The 14,761-nt window shown below is 38.8% G+C and overlaps 1 protein-coding gene across 2 annotated transcripts in view; it reads right to left on the reverse strand.

The window, feature by feature from the left end:
• Nucleotides 1–1,330: 1,330 nt before the first annotated feature.
• Nucleotides 1,331–14,761, reverse strand: part of TGFBR3 (transforming growth factor beta receptor 3) — a 146,467-nt gene continuing 133,036 nt past the window's right edge. For both annotated transcript variants that reach the window (XM_072127750.1, XM_072127749.1), the window contains one exon: nucleotides 1,331–4,365. In XM_072127750.1, the coding sequence (XP_071983851.1) occupies nucleotides 4,247–4,365 (119 nt within the window). In that variant the 3' untranslated portion in view covers nucleotides 1,331–4,246. The remainder of the gene's footprint in view (nucleotides 4,366–14,761) is intronic.

Genomic DNA, 14,761 nt, shown 5'->3' on the forward strand with positions numbered 1-14,761 from the left:
AGAGTTTGGCAGACCCAAATGACATCTTCCTGCAGTCTCAGGTAGTCCAAGTAGTGTCCTGCTATTTTAAAGCGACCCTGTGCTCTTTGGTTCTGTACGAAGAGTGACAAGGTGTCGGTTTGGAGCTCAAAGATTCTGGTAGCAGTAAGTTTGTTACTGCCTAAATTGCTGTGTTGGCACTTAGGGAAAAGCTAGTGGTTTTTGGGTCTCATTTTGGGCACTCGATCTGTAAAAGGTTCGCCATCACTGGTATAAAGTGTTAACACTCCCTGTTCAGAGCCCCTATTACAGATAAACCCGTTGTATAAGTTATATGCTAAGCCAATGCAAAAATCTAAGGCTAGGCTATGGGTATGTTTTAGAAGAACCACCTCAAAATCTGATCCAAAAACTGACGAGTGTATCTGGTTTTAGGAATTTACAGGAGTTTACCGAATTTAAAAAATACCTCTAGGCCAAACTTGCCTATTAGATGGCAATAGTAAAACGGCATAACTGTTTCCTCAAATAGATCTACATTGCAATTGGAAGAATGAATTTTTGGAAAAATCTAACAAGTGCGTTGCACCAAATGGCATCTGATTAGCTGTAATCAGTAACATCCCAATTTTTCCATTTAGGAAAGGATACACCCGAATATTAAATAGCTGCTAATAAAAACTTCCCTAAAGATAGCGGATAAAAAGATGTACATGGAATTAGTGAATTTTCTACATTTCTTATGCAGATGGATGCCTTCCATGCAGAAGTACACAGTAAATGCCAAGAGAAGGAAAGTGACTTATATATTCGATAAAAATATGTATGGCTTTTTTTTTGTAAATATATAATTGTAGATATTTATATATATCTTATCATTTAAGTAAATTTACTGATATTACAAATCGTTCTCTTTCTCAAAAATATACATTTAAAGTGTTTACAAAATGTATCCAGCCCAAACTTGGACCCTGGCACCAACCAAGAATCCAATAAATGAGATGGAGTGTGTTTAGGGTGAAGGGATTTACAACGGGTGGTGTTAAAATTCACAGTAATTGGAATAATACAAAAAAAAAAAAAAAAACTTAACAAAATGATAGAGTAAATTTATCATAAACCATTTAAATATAAACTCTATATATAATGTAGTAAAATATATAGCTATAGGAATAGTAGAGTCTCTTGTCTTCTTTGAAGACATTTTAAAAATTTTCTGTAAATTTTTTTTCCTTTTTATTTTTAATATAGACTATACTTTAAAAATACATTCAGCTTTAGGCTTGGCAAAGCGCTTGATTGTCCAAAACACAGGTAGCTTATATTAAATTCTGATGCTGCCTCTAGTGGCAACAACAGGCATTTTTTATTTCGTTTTTATGTTTTTTTTTTTTTTTTTTGTAACGTATCGCACAAGCTGAGACGGAAAAACTTTACAGCAGTGGTTATTAACAGTATAAATTAATGGACATCAACTTAAAGGGGTTTTCCACGTTAAGTAAATCATTGATATTGTTTGTGTAATGAAAACTTATACAATTTTCCACTAGGCTTTCTGTATCAATTCCTCACCATTTTCTAGATCTATGCTTGCTTCTAATAGAAGCTTGTGAAAATCGGTCCCCGGTCATGTGATGTCACACAGGTGCACTGCTCGTTAGTGTTATAGAGAGTAATCAGAGCTGGGTGTTATAATGAGCTGAGCACATCTCTGTGACATCACAAGAGCCCTGCTCAGTGTTTATCCACAGGAAGTAAATAAATTAAACTTCTTATAGAAAGCTCCGATCTAGGAATTGATCCGGAAAGTATGTTTGAAAATTGTACAACTTTTGATTACACAAACAATATCAATTATTTGCTAAAAGTGAAGAGCCCCTTCAAATTAAGGATGGATTGAAATGAACCATTTTATTCCTTGATTCTATGAGGTTTCTTGAAAAGATATTATACTACATTAGAAACAACCATTGAACTCTAAACTTTTGCAGCAATGCTGAAAAGTGAGGTTTGGTTAGCTTATGAGCTCTGCAGCATTTTAAGGCCTTTGGTGGTGAATACTAAACTGTTAATACGATTAATGGGGATATATACTGACACACTACGAAAATGTTTACATTTTATGTAACAAAATTAACCTTAACATGGTTGCATGAGATTAAGAAAAACATTGCTGCTTTTCAAACACAGAGTCCCGCTGGCTGTGTCTGGTATTGCAGCTCTGGCAGAATCATTTTCATAGAAATTAGCTGCAATACCAGCCATGACCAATGGAAAGTTGTGGCACTGTATCTGAAAAAATATATATAAGCTACAAAGTTCTTTAAGTTCCTATTATCTACATAACAATGGGCTATGCCTCTGAAACTCTTGGTATAACACAGATAATTTGTATATTTTTAGTTGACCGTCTGCAGTAAGTGTCCAATCTATAAGTCTAAACCTCAGTCCATGGTGTTAGATCACTGCAGAGCTTATAGCTCACCCCGGGTCTTCTACAAGCCAGTAACTACTCATATGACAAACCTCAGGAAGAATTATTTCATGTGTCACCCTGTCAGCTCGCCAAGTAAAATAAAAGCCAAATAAACCATAAAATGTATAAGCTGCAAGTGCTAGTGACCCAAAACTCAAACACATACCTTCTAAATCCTATCCTAAGCAATAGCTGTGATCAGGAAGGAGAGTTACATAGCGTTACAGGACACAGAGAAGTATCTTCTTAAAGAACCAAGATATGAAGAGCTCAAGGTTACTGCTAGAGCAATTCCCTTAAGATACTAATAATTGTACTCCATACCTGTCAACTACTGCTCTGTCTCCTGTAAGTTTAGGGCTTTGCTCCAGGCAAGTGATGGGCAACCCTTTAAGGCCCCTTCCACATGGTCAGTATTTAGTCAGTATTTTGCATCAGTATTTTCAAGACAAACTAGTAATGGTTTTCCCCTATAAAGGTTCCACACCGGGTTCTGGCCTCAAAATACTGACCAAATACTGACCCCAATCACTGGCAAAAAGTGTCCTATAGCAAAAGCAGAGTGGATTTCCCACCTGTAATCCAGACATTCCATATGGTCAGTGGGGGAAGTAAAAATATGTTTCCCTTTTATGTAGCAAAATGAATTATGATGCCTTATAATATGTACACTATAACGTGGACACTATTAATGTCATGTTTATAATAGAAGACCATTTTCTATCTTTTGTGGTGTCCTTTTGGAACCCTAAAGTACATCTCACTGCTAATTAAACCTTACAACATAATAAGAACAAAAAAAGCACAAAAAACAAACATTCCAGGACATTTATATACATACATTCAAATGAACCCTTCCTACAAGTTCAATACCTTACATGTTACTTATTGCACCCGAGGACTGTTGTAAGTTGCTCTGCAATTTGTCACAGCCACCCAAAAGCAATATAAAAGCTAAAACAAAAGAAAAAGTGCCCAAAATCAACAAAGAGAAAGCAAAAAGAGAGGAAAGGGAGAAGAAGAAAAAAAGAGGAAGGGTAAGGATAAACAAGTCGTGGATAGATCACTAGAATGAGAGGAGAGGCGTTTCTTTACAAGACTCTTGGAGAGTGAAGTGTTTTTACAAATGCAGCAAAGAGACTCATTACACAAAGACGCATCCACCCACATACCGTGTCACCGAACCATAGCGAGATGGCCCGATAATGGGTCCGCTGCACCCCAAGATTCTCCCGTTACTGAGAAAGCCGATTATATACAACCCAACATTGCACAATACACACTCCAGCTGCTAGGAGCAATGAGAAGAAGTAACATTCATCAACCTGCTGCTTAATAGTGGCAAAGTATCTAACACTGCACTGCAGCGCACACGCTACGCAAATCCATAATACTTGTATATACACTCTGTAGTATATATATATATATCTTCTCTTATGTACATGGCGCCGGAATGCAGCTTGAATGGGATGGAAGCAGCATTTATAAGAACTGGCACACATTTCACATTGACAGCCAAGGAAACCCATGTTGCAGCTCCGCACACTGCATGATTAGTAGTATTACCACTTTTTTTTTGGCTTGATGCTCTTTGGATGGGCCCAAAGACTTCATTCATCCAGGGCAGCAAAAAAAAAAACAGGCAGATTTTTTTACACCAAGATCCCTTTTCCCTTTCAGAAAGAACCCAAAATGATTTCTTTCAGCCTCGGAATATGAATGTCAACATATGGTGACTTTGAACCTGTGCCCCTGGAGCTGATCTTCAGCCTCCCTGTGCTGCTCCTCGGGTTAGGCGGTGCTGTTACTAGAACAGGGGGTGCTTTGTGTGCTGCCGATGCTATGAGCTGCGCTGCTGTTTTCCGAGGCCGGCGGGGATGTGGGAACCTGCTGTCTTCCTGCTGTATCACCTAAAACGTCCAAGAAAACAGATTTCTGATTAGTCTTTGCCCGCTGATTCTGCAGATGAATAAATCAAACATCAATTCAACAACAGCCCATTTACTCGGAGGCGGCGAAGGCAAACCACTGGGCATGTAACGTTTCCATAAAATATGTGCAAAGGAAAACTAACAAGCGACTACCTTATTCCTGATTGTAGTTAAATATTTGGCTGGGAAAGGATTTATCAAAGATTCGCTATATTCTCTCTCTCTCCGCAGCTAAAACTCACACCTGGTCTCTACTGCTTTCTTCTCCGTAACATGAAAGCTCATTAATAAATGGCTACTGCGCTCTTCCACTGCGATTCTCAACGTGTTACTACTTTACAGCTTCCATCTCTTCGCTTTGTATAATAGGGTTGTAGGGTTAGGCTTCTTACATGTTACTATATTTAAAAGAGAAAAAACTGTAACGCAAAACTGTAAACCAATGGACACTCCCCTTGAAAAAGCGCCATATGCGAAACACGTGTCGGGGCATTGCTTGTGTGTGATCCTCTTTCTGGTATAGTATTACAGCCATTGGTTTACAGTTTTGCGTTGTACACTTCTAGTTTACTTACTTTTGGGCATTGTCCCATCTTACCTCTCACTTATTCTTCATTTATAATGTGATATGTTTTGTACTGGCTAGTTACCACCGTTATTTGGTATACACACAATTTTATTTCATTTGTGTCCGTCCATGTATGCTGTATTATGTTCTGTTTTTAACCTCTATTTTGATTGAAATAAAGTATATTTATGGTTATTACTTGTTTTGTGTTCTTTTGAACCTTTTTTTTGGTATTATGTTACTATATTTGCTTATGTACTGGCCATTGGAAATAAAATAATAATAATAATTAAGTATTACCATACATACTCCACTATAAGCCGACCCCCAGTATAAGCAGCGGCATCTTACCACAAAAAACTGGGAAAACTTATTGACTCAACTACACTCACCGGCCACTTTATTAGGTACACCTGTCCAACTGCTCGTTAACACTTAATTTCTAATCAGCCAATCACATGGCGGCAACTCATTGCATTTAGGCATGTAGACATGGTCAAGACAATCTCCTGCAGTTCAAACTGAGCATCAGTATGGGGAAGAAAGGTGATTTGAGTGCCTTTGAACGTGGCATGGTTGTTGGTGCCAGAAGGGCTGGTCTGAGTATTTCAGAAACTGCTGATCTACTGGGATTTTCACGCACAACCATCTCGAGGGTTTACAGAGAATGGTCCGAAAAAGAAAAAACATCCAGTGAGCGGCAGTTCTGTGGGCGGAAATGCCTTGTTGATGCCAGAGGTCAGAGGAGAATGGGCAGACTGGTTCGAGCTGATAGAAAGCCACCAGTGACTCAAATCGCCACCCGTTACAACCAAGGTAGGCAGAAGAGCATCTCTGAACGCACAGTACGTCGAACTTTGAGGCAGATGGGCTACAGCAGCAGAAGACCACACCGGGTGCCACTCCTTTCAGCTAAGAACAGGAAACTGAGGCTACAATTTGCACAAGCTCATCGAAATTGGACAGTAGAAGATTGGAAAAACGTTGCCTGGTCTGATGAGTCTCAATTTCTGCTGCAACATTCGGATGGTAGGGTCAGAATTTGGCGTCAACAACATGAAAGCATGGATCCATCCTGCCTTGTATCAACGGTTCAGGCTGGTGGTGGTGGTGTCATGGTGTGGGGAATATTTTCTTGGCACTCTTTGGGCCTCTTGGTACCAATTGAGCATCGTTGCAACACCACAGCCTACCTGAGTATTGTTGCTGACCATGTCCATCCCTTTATGACCCCAATGTACCCAACATCTGATGGCTACTTTCAGCAGGATAATGCGCCATGTCATAAAGCTGGAATCATCTCAGACTGGTTTCTTGAACATGACAATGAGTTCACTGTACTCAAATGGCCTCCACAGTCACCAGATCTCAATCCAATAGAGCATCTTTGGGATGTGGTGGAACGGGAGATTCGCATCATGGATGTGCAGCCGACAAATCTGCGGCAACTGTGTGATGCCATCATGTCAATATGGACCAAAATCTCTGAGGAATGCTTCCAGCACCCTGTTGAATCTATGCCACAAAGAATTGAGGCAGTTCTGAAGGCAAAAGGGGGTCCAACCCGTTACTAGCATGGTGTACCTAATAAAGTGGCCGGTGAGTGTATAAGCCTAGGGTGAGAAGTGAAGCAACTACTCTTAAATAAAAAATCCAGCAGAAACCTACCTTCACTAATGAAATGGCCAGCGCAGCCCCACTCATTAATGAAATGTCCCAGCATGGCCCCCACTCAGTCATGAAATGTCCCAACATGGCCCCCACTCATTCATGAAATGTCCCAGCATGGCCCCCATTCATTCATGAAATGTCTCATCATGGCCCCCATTCATTCATGAAATGTCCCAGCAGCATGGCCCCTTTAAAGATAATAAACATATATACTTACCCTCTGGTGCTCCATGCAGCTCCTCTTCTCCTTCTGGCTCCTCACTGCTCCTCTAAGCAGTGCGAGCAGACGTCTATGTGATCTACCTGCGCACACATTATGACTTTAATAGGTCGCATTATAATGTGTGTGCAGGAAGGGCGAACACACATGGAAAGAGCACAGAGGAGTCGGGAGGAGAAGAGCTGCACGGAGTACTGGAGGGAAAGTATATACGTTTACTATTATTATATACTTAAGTATAAGCTAAGTTGTTTTTTTTAGCACAAAAATTATGCCAAGAAATTCAGCTTATATATAATTATTAGATTAACTATATACAGTAATTAATGGCTACTTTATGCATACCGCATGATCTTTAGTAATAGTTTGTTATTTGTGGTATCTTTTCCCACTTAACAATTAACACTTTCCTTGATTTCTTCATTAGAAGAAAAAAAACTACTCTTGATCATGGATGTCTAAGGGGCAGTTCACACCTCCGTCCTGGTGCTCTGTAAAATAAACTAAAGAGGTTCCATTCTGTTCACTACCCATTTCCCATACAAGCATTTGCTTTTTTAATAGCAGACTGCTGCACTATTTTTTTTCTATATTTTTTTCCCTATATTCTATATTTTTCTATATTAATCATGGAACCTGCTGAATGCAGATATAAACTTAGTCAATTTTATATTTCTAGTTAAAAGAAAGAAAAGTTAGGCTGTTGCCAGTTGGGGGTATGTCTCTTCTCATTGTCCAATCAGAGACACACCTCCTAGAAAAAGGCAATGAAAACCGCAGGTTGTTAATTTACTCATGTAAATGAAGCAATATATGGTAATGCTCGAAAAATCATGAACTTTATGGAGAATAAACCCAAATGCAACATTGTTTTTTCCCTTTGTGTTAGATTGCACATTGTTATATATGTGTTAGTTTAATTAGTATTTTACCTAATAACCACATAAATTCAACATATATCTTCCTTTATACTCACTGTAGGTGTGTCTCTGTGTTAAGCCTGCCCCTTGGCTAGTATGACCTAATTCCCATATAACCTTTCAGAGGGCTATTTATTGTGCTCCGGTGTACGATTGTCTGGCGCAGACAGATACATCAAGAGCCTCCGGCACAGAGGCCTGCCCCGCCTTTATTTCTATGTATGAAAATTTTCTGGCTGCAGCGAGTACGCATGCGCAGGGACAGGAACTCCCCACCGCCTACCCTCCCCCCTCCCACACGCCACCCTTCACGCCACTCCACGCACCCCTGGCTAGGAGGTAGCAAAAAGGGCAAAATAATCACAAGTGCTAGCAATAAGCTATGTCATGAAAGAAACATGGAAGGTGTGTCAGCTGGATTCTGCCAGAATTTTAGTGAAATACTGAGTATTCTGCTACAGATCCATCTGCTTTTGAATAATATTTTCTCACCCAGATATAAAAGAAATGTACCCCCTTAATGCTGGTGGGTGGCTATAGCTTTATTAGGTTTATTATTCTGCTCCTGTAATTTGATTTCTTTTAATAGGGCTGAGGCTTATTTACGTTCCTGTTACTTATTGATCTGAAGATCTCCACCCACAACCTTCTCAGCTTCCCACTTTGCTCTACATATAGATCAAATCCCAAGAGCTACCACACTTGTCCCAAAAAATGATCCGTTATCCTTATACAATCAAAACGCAAACAATACATTTTACGAATTTACTTTTACGGTTTTTATGTTTTTTCCATTAAAACTCCATTAAAAATAAATTTCTCCTTCACAATCCACCAGGTGTTCAAACATATTCATATTTTCTCCATTACAGTGTTAATAGACTTAAAAAAATATTTTAAATCTTGGAATAAAAAAAATCAGATGTCGAGGTAAGGAATTCTTATGTAATTTACTAGGTGTAAAATTACTATAAATAATCTACCCCCAACCCTGGTGCCCATAAGAAGTGACCAGAATTATAAAGGGCATTATAAAGGGAATTATACGTAGCATTTGGGGGTCTGTTCCGTATTTTGCGTTGCTTCATGCTGTCGCTCGGATAGTATTGACTTTATTTGATGTGTATTATAATCAATATAGAAACATTGGAATATGTTGTTAGGATTCTGACAACTGGACAGTGGGTTCTGGTAACTGCAAACCTCAAAACCACAATTTCTAAGGGAGTATTCAGTGTCAGATATCCACATGTGCTGTGGATTAAGTACTGTATGTACTCATTTTACAGTTCCAAGGAAAACATATGATGCTGTAAATGGCTTACACTCCTTCAGCGGAGCTGAGTAAGGAACTGCAGTTTCCCTTTAATTCTCATTCACCCTGTGATTGTCAATTCAGACAATGTAATGATAGGTTGTTTATAAGAGCCACTCAAAGTGCTGGAATACAATCCGGACAGCTTAGAACAAACCAAGTCCTTCTCCATTAGACCTGTCAGTGGGGAAATGACCGCCAGAGCACTCGGAAGATAAACTACGTACTACCACAGTATGACCAGCTAAATACAGCAACTTGTACAAGTTTCATTCCCCTGTTTGAGGCCCCTGGAACATCTGTGCCAAGAAGACAGCAGTATGTAAGACTGGCTGAGTCTTAGCAGGAAGGTCTTATTACTGGATTGCTGTCATCCATTGTATAAACCAGGCTATAATGCTCCAGGCAATATTGTATCAAAAGGCCATATGATATGGTGTCAGTTTATGCAACAAATTCAGTACCTGGAAGCCAGAGCCGCAGCTAATTTCAATAACCTTTTCAATACTGTAATATATGAACCTATTATAATCTTTACGCAATACAATATTAACTTACTAATGTAAAGCTTAAAGGAAATCTACATTCCAAATCCAGGATAATAAATGAGGGACACTTCACAATAGATTCAGATACCGTGACTGTGGTAATCCTCTTATATTTGTTATCCATGCCTTCCATTCTTCTAAAATATACTTTTACATTTATGCTAATGTGCCTGAAGGGCTTCTGGGGGTATTACCAAAGCTCCTCCGTGCTGCAGATTCACAAGCTATTACACTGTCCAGGAGCACTACCGCCCTCCCACTGTGTGCTGAAACTTCCTCTGCGGCAGAGAGATTACATCAGGAGCAGAGGGACAAGGTGAGACAGTGTAACAGCATAGAGGTGCTCTGGTAACACTCCCTAGATCCCTTTGGGTTCATTAGAATAATTTTAAAAGTTGATTTTAGAAGGAAGGAGGTCATTGATAACAAATATAAAGCAATTACTATAGAGACAGTAGCTGGATATATGACAAAGTGCCCCTGGTTTATTATGCTTGATTTTCATGATAGTTTTTCTTTAAGTGATGTGTTAGTGGGCACTGACCAATAAAAAAAAGTTTTTAATTTTTTGCAGCTGTGAGTCGTCTATTCAAAACAACACAGCAGCACATGAACCACTGTCCTATGCATCTCTACCACAAATCCATCTGCTACAGCAGTCAGAGATACATTTCTGTCATACAGAGCTCCAAGCTACTTGTGTACAAAACATTATGGCTGCCTGTAGCCACCACTAGGGGGAGCTAAAGAAGTTTCGCAAGGGTTTTTTTCTGTTATACTAGTGGAATGAACTAAAATGTGTATCTGTAAATATGAACTTGGTTCAAGAACTTCCTATGGAGAATTTTCTTATTGTACATTGTCTTGAAAATAGCCTCCTTGCCCATTCCACAAGTGACGGTTCTAAATTACATCAATTTGCACAGCGCATGTCAGACATGTACTTTATATAAATCTCAGTAAAGTGCATAGCCACAACATAGTTATAAAGGAATAAGGTTATTTCTTCACAACATAAGCTTTCATACCCTGGGGACAAAGTATTTATCTGTCCCATAACACGGCAGTAATGTCTAACAGACTCTTACTATTCTCCTATATGGCTGTAAACAAGCTGGATGCAACACCATGTCCTTTATTAATCACCCTCTGGCACATACTGGATGTTCCTCCCTGTACAGGAAATCTCAAACGTTTACTTTTCTACCCTTTTTGCCAAATTCAGTTTGCTGCCATGCCGCTTTATTTTAATTGACTTTAATAAAATTTTTCTGGGTAATGTCTATGGAAATTTCAATGAAATATCATGAAGAACTGCTCAAATACATGATACTAGAAGATCAAGGAGATGAAGTATTGCTCAATGGTTATCCTCCCCACATAACTACAGAAAATATGGGGTTATTATAATCATAAAATTGGGGATATTTCTTACTGTGAAATGTCCCTGAGATGGGACAATTGCTGTTTAATACAGAGGGAGGCAAAAAAGCGCTTTGGGATAAATGGAATCTGTCAGCACTTTTGACCACACAAATCTGCAGACATTGATGCTTGTTATCCCTGGAGATCAGAATAACCATACTTTTGTGAGTGTTGTTAATAGCAGCAAATTTTAAAATATTCATATATATTTTCCTGGATTGTAGCTGGACATGGAACACCAATGTATGAGATCTTTTCAATTAACACAGCACAGCCCTTCCTCTCAGCTCTGTGTTACTGCTGTAGCAGCTTCTGCATGAATACCATGCTCAGAGGGCAGGGGCTGTTCTCAGTGTTCCCTCACACACCATTGAATCGGGTTGCTCCATGTCCTGCTACAATCCTGGAATATAAAAACATTTTCCACTTTTACCTAACACTGTGTGTAGCTTTACACGGTGAAAACTGCTGACAGATTACCTTTCACACTATAGACTTATAGGTTGAAATAGTTTTGCCTTATCAATTATGTACATGATACTGGTGTCCGTATAATTTATTAAATAATTCATAACTTTAACACACATACATCTGCATAGATGTACTTATAACATCTTATTAATTATTTTGTAATCAAATAATATGCAATACTGTGGAAATATATGTACCGGTAGTCCCCGGGTTACATACAAGATAGGTTCCGTAGGGTTGTTCTTTAGTTGAATTTGTATGTAAGTCGGAACTGTATATTGTAACCCCAGCCAAAATTAAATTTTTTAGTTTCTGTGACAATTGGACTGTCATAAGAACCAAAATGAACAATAAATCTTTGTTGCAGACACCTGTGATAACTATTATAGCTGTTTGTTGTAACCTAGGGCTAAAGTACAGTAAATTACCTACATCCAGAGGTCCGTTTGTAACTAGGGGTTGTATGTAAGTCGGGTGTTCTTAAGTAGGGGACAACCTACTCAAATATATATATATATAAAATAAATAAAATATATATATATAAATATATAAAAATAAATATATATCTATAAAAAAAAAATATATATATATATATATATATATATATATATATATGTATTCAAATCATATCAAGATTTCACAATTCATAGAATACTGTCTATTGGTAAAATCCCAACAGGAAACACAGATGATTTTTTGTTCCTTCCTCAGATAACTCCATATAAATGGTCAATGACCTGGTGGATGTACACTGTATGGGTCAGTCCCTCGACCTTTCACTATTAATCATAATCCTGATAGACTTCCATTACACAACATGTTTTCACTTGCCTTTATGACTGTGTAATGTACAGTTTTTCTAGTCTCCATATGTTTTACCCATAGTCTTACAACTAACTAAAAACTAAACTTTTTGTTGGTTTTTAGGTCTCCATTGGCAATGCAAACCTAAGGATATTAGGTAATTTGTTTTGTTATCTTCAAAACGTTAAGCTTCTTGGATGTCATCCATATGTTGATGTTTCTTTTAGGGCAGAACATCCAATTCATTTGCACTTCAGACACTGTGAAATACTTCACATTCGCACTGCAGGTCATGGTGAGTGTCTGGATAACAAAGATGAAATAAAGTATGGAAATGTGTGATGTTCCTTTTGGGAGTCTAGCTGACATTATCTCTTTTAACATTGGTAGGGAGTCCATCAACATCATGGCTCATGGAGCTGGCTGGAAGTCTACGCGCTTGGCTAAGCTTTGAAGATCCAGAGGTACAGTCAGAGTCTATATCTCTGTATCGTGCCTCAATTGGATATTATGTTGATACATCTCTACACGGGATGACCTTAAGTTCTGTGTAAGTTTTTTTCAGAAAACTTCTTAAATATCAAATTCTATACAGCAAAAAATATCTTGATCTTGAAGTGTAACTCTTTTTAGAAAAAAATTGTATTGTACATATTTCAACTAGTTCACTATTGAGGCCGGGACTCTGAAATCACATAAGAGTCCTGCCCGCCTTTGCTAGGGTTCTGGCTATAGAAGTTATCTCCATATTACTCTTGTGATACTAAACTCTTGTCTCTTGGTAACTTGTCTCTTGTGTTCAGACTATTCATCTGTCTTGCGATTTTGTACTGCGTTTGTTCTTATATGTTGGTACTGTCTTTGTCTCTGTGTTTTGCACTTTGTTTGGGCCCACTGTCTTTGTCTACCTTCAATATCACTGGAATATGCAATTACTTTATTTTAGGAGGACGTCTGACTTATATTTTGGTATTTTACTACTCTACCTATTCTGAGCTAAGTAGTTTGGTGGTCCTGTTCACTGATTGACTCACCACTGGAAATTGCAGGAATTTTTTTTTATACTTTTCCACAAAATTATTACTATATATCACAGACTTTCTACTCTATAACTTGATGCATGCAGCACAAATGTGCTGAAAATCCTCAACTCGGCTTATACACGAGTCAATAGCCAGCCCAGCACTTAAAAAAAATCCTTATATACTCACCCTCCGGTGGCCCCCAGTGTGCAGTGCTGCTCCCCCGATGTCAGCGCGGGTCCTCTTCTGGCTTCTATGTTCTTCTGTCTTCGGTAACATTATGCAGGGCGCCGCCACGTTTTTTTCCCTGCGGGCGCATAGTATGACGTCATCAGCGCCCGCATCATACTATACGCCTGCGGGCTGGGAAGAACATGGCGGCACCCTGCAGGATGTTACGGAAGACAGAAGAGGACAGAAGAGGACCCACGCTAACATTGGGGGAGCACCATGCAAGCTGCTGCTGGGTCACATTGTTTTATATATTATTATTCACAAAGTAGAATAAACTAGAATAAACTTTATACCATGTAATAGCAATGCTGCACATGACTGATACTGAACATAGCGATAACTGTACGTGTTCTTATCCAAATATTTCATAATTCCGTGTAACAGGAAAACTCTGCCAATAATCCGAGCTTCTTTCTGGCTATAACTGACTGGCATTTAGCATGCCCACCCAAAACCCTAATCAGCTGAATTAGGAAGTATCCACTGCCAAGGCCCTATGCAGACAGAAATATCCAGATGTCCACATAAACACATTAGTCTAGCAATGTGCTGGCTCAGATTCACAGAATTACAACAGGCAATTATAAAGCGCAATATTTGGACTCGGGCAGAATTAGTAATTAGTAATTCTACACTAAGTCATAAATCATGTGCATTGCATCAGTACATTGGGAGGACTAACAGAGTTGTGACAAAATGCTTCAAAAACAGAAAACCAAAGCATGGACCAAGCTGTCCAGGTCTCTATGTTCCGGCATTCATCTGACCCGATGCTGTAAAGATGAATGTGACATCATTGTTTTGCTCGGGTTCTGTACTTGTCGATGAACTAAGGCTTTTATTTCATCCCGGAAAAGATGAGTCTGGTACAGAATAAAACACTTCCCGTGTTGTTTATTTCCATCATTTGACGATCACACGTGTATCACTACCTAGAGGTTGGGGGAATTATATGAGTATATGAGGAAGCAAGCGGAGGCCCCCAGGGAAAGCTCTGATCTCTCATCCGTCTGCATGGAAAAGTACTGCAAACATTGGGATGGATACTCCTGCTGGGCCCCGCAAGTCTTTTCTAATGTCATTCACTCTAATAATAAAGGTATCTAGCTAAGTTATTTAGTGTTTATGTACAGAAACATAAAAATACTATGTAAGAGAGCTGCCAAACTAGCAATTC

This window comes from Engystomops pustulosus, chromosome 10 (genome assembly GCF_040894005.1).
Source record: "Engystomops pustulosus chromosome 10, aEngPut4.maternal, whole genome shotgun sequence".
NCBI classification, from domain to species: domain Eukaryota; kingdom Metazoa; phylum Chordata; class Amphibia; order Anura; family Leptodactylidae; genus Engystomops; species Engystomops pustulosus.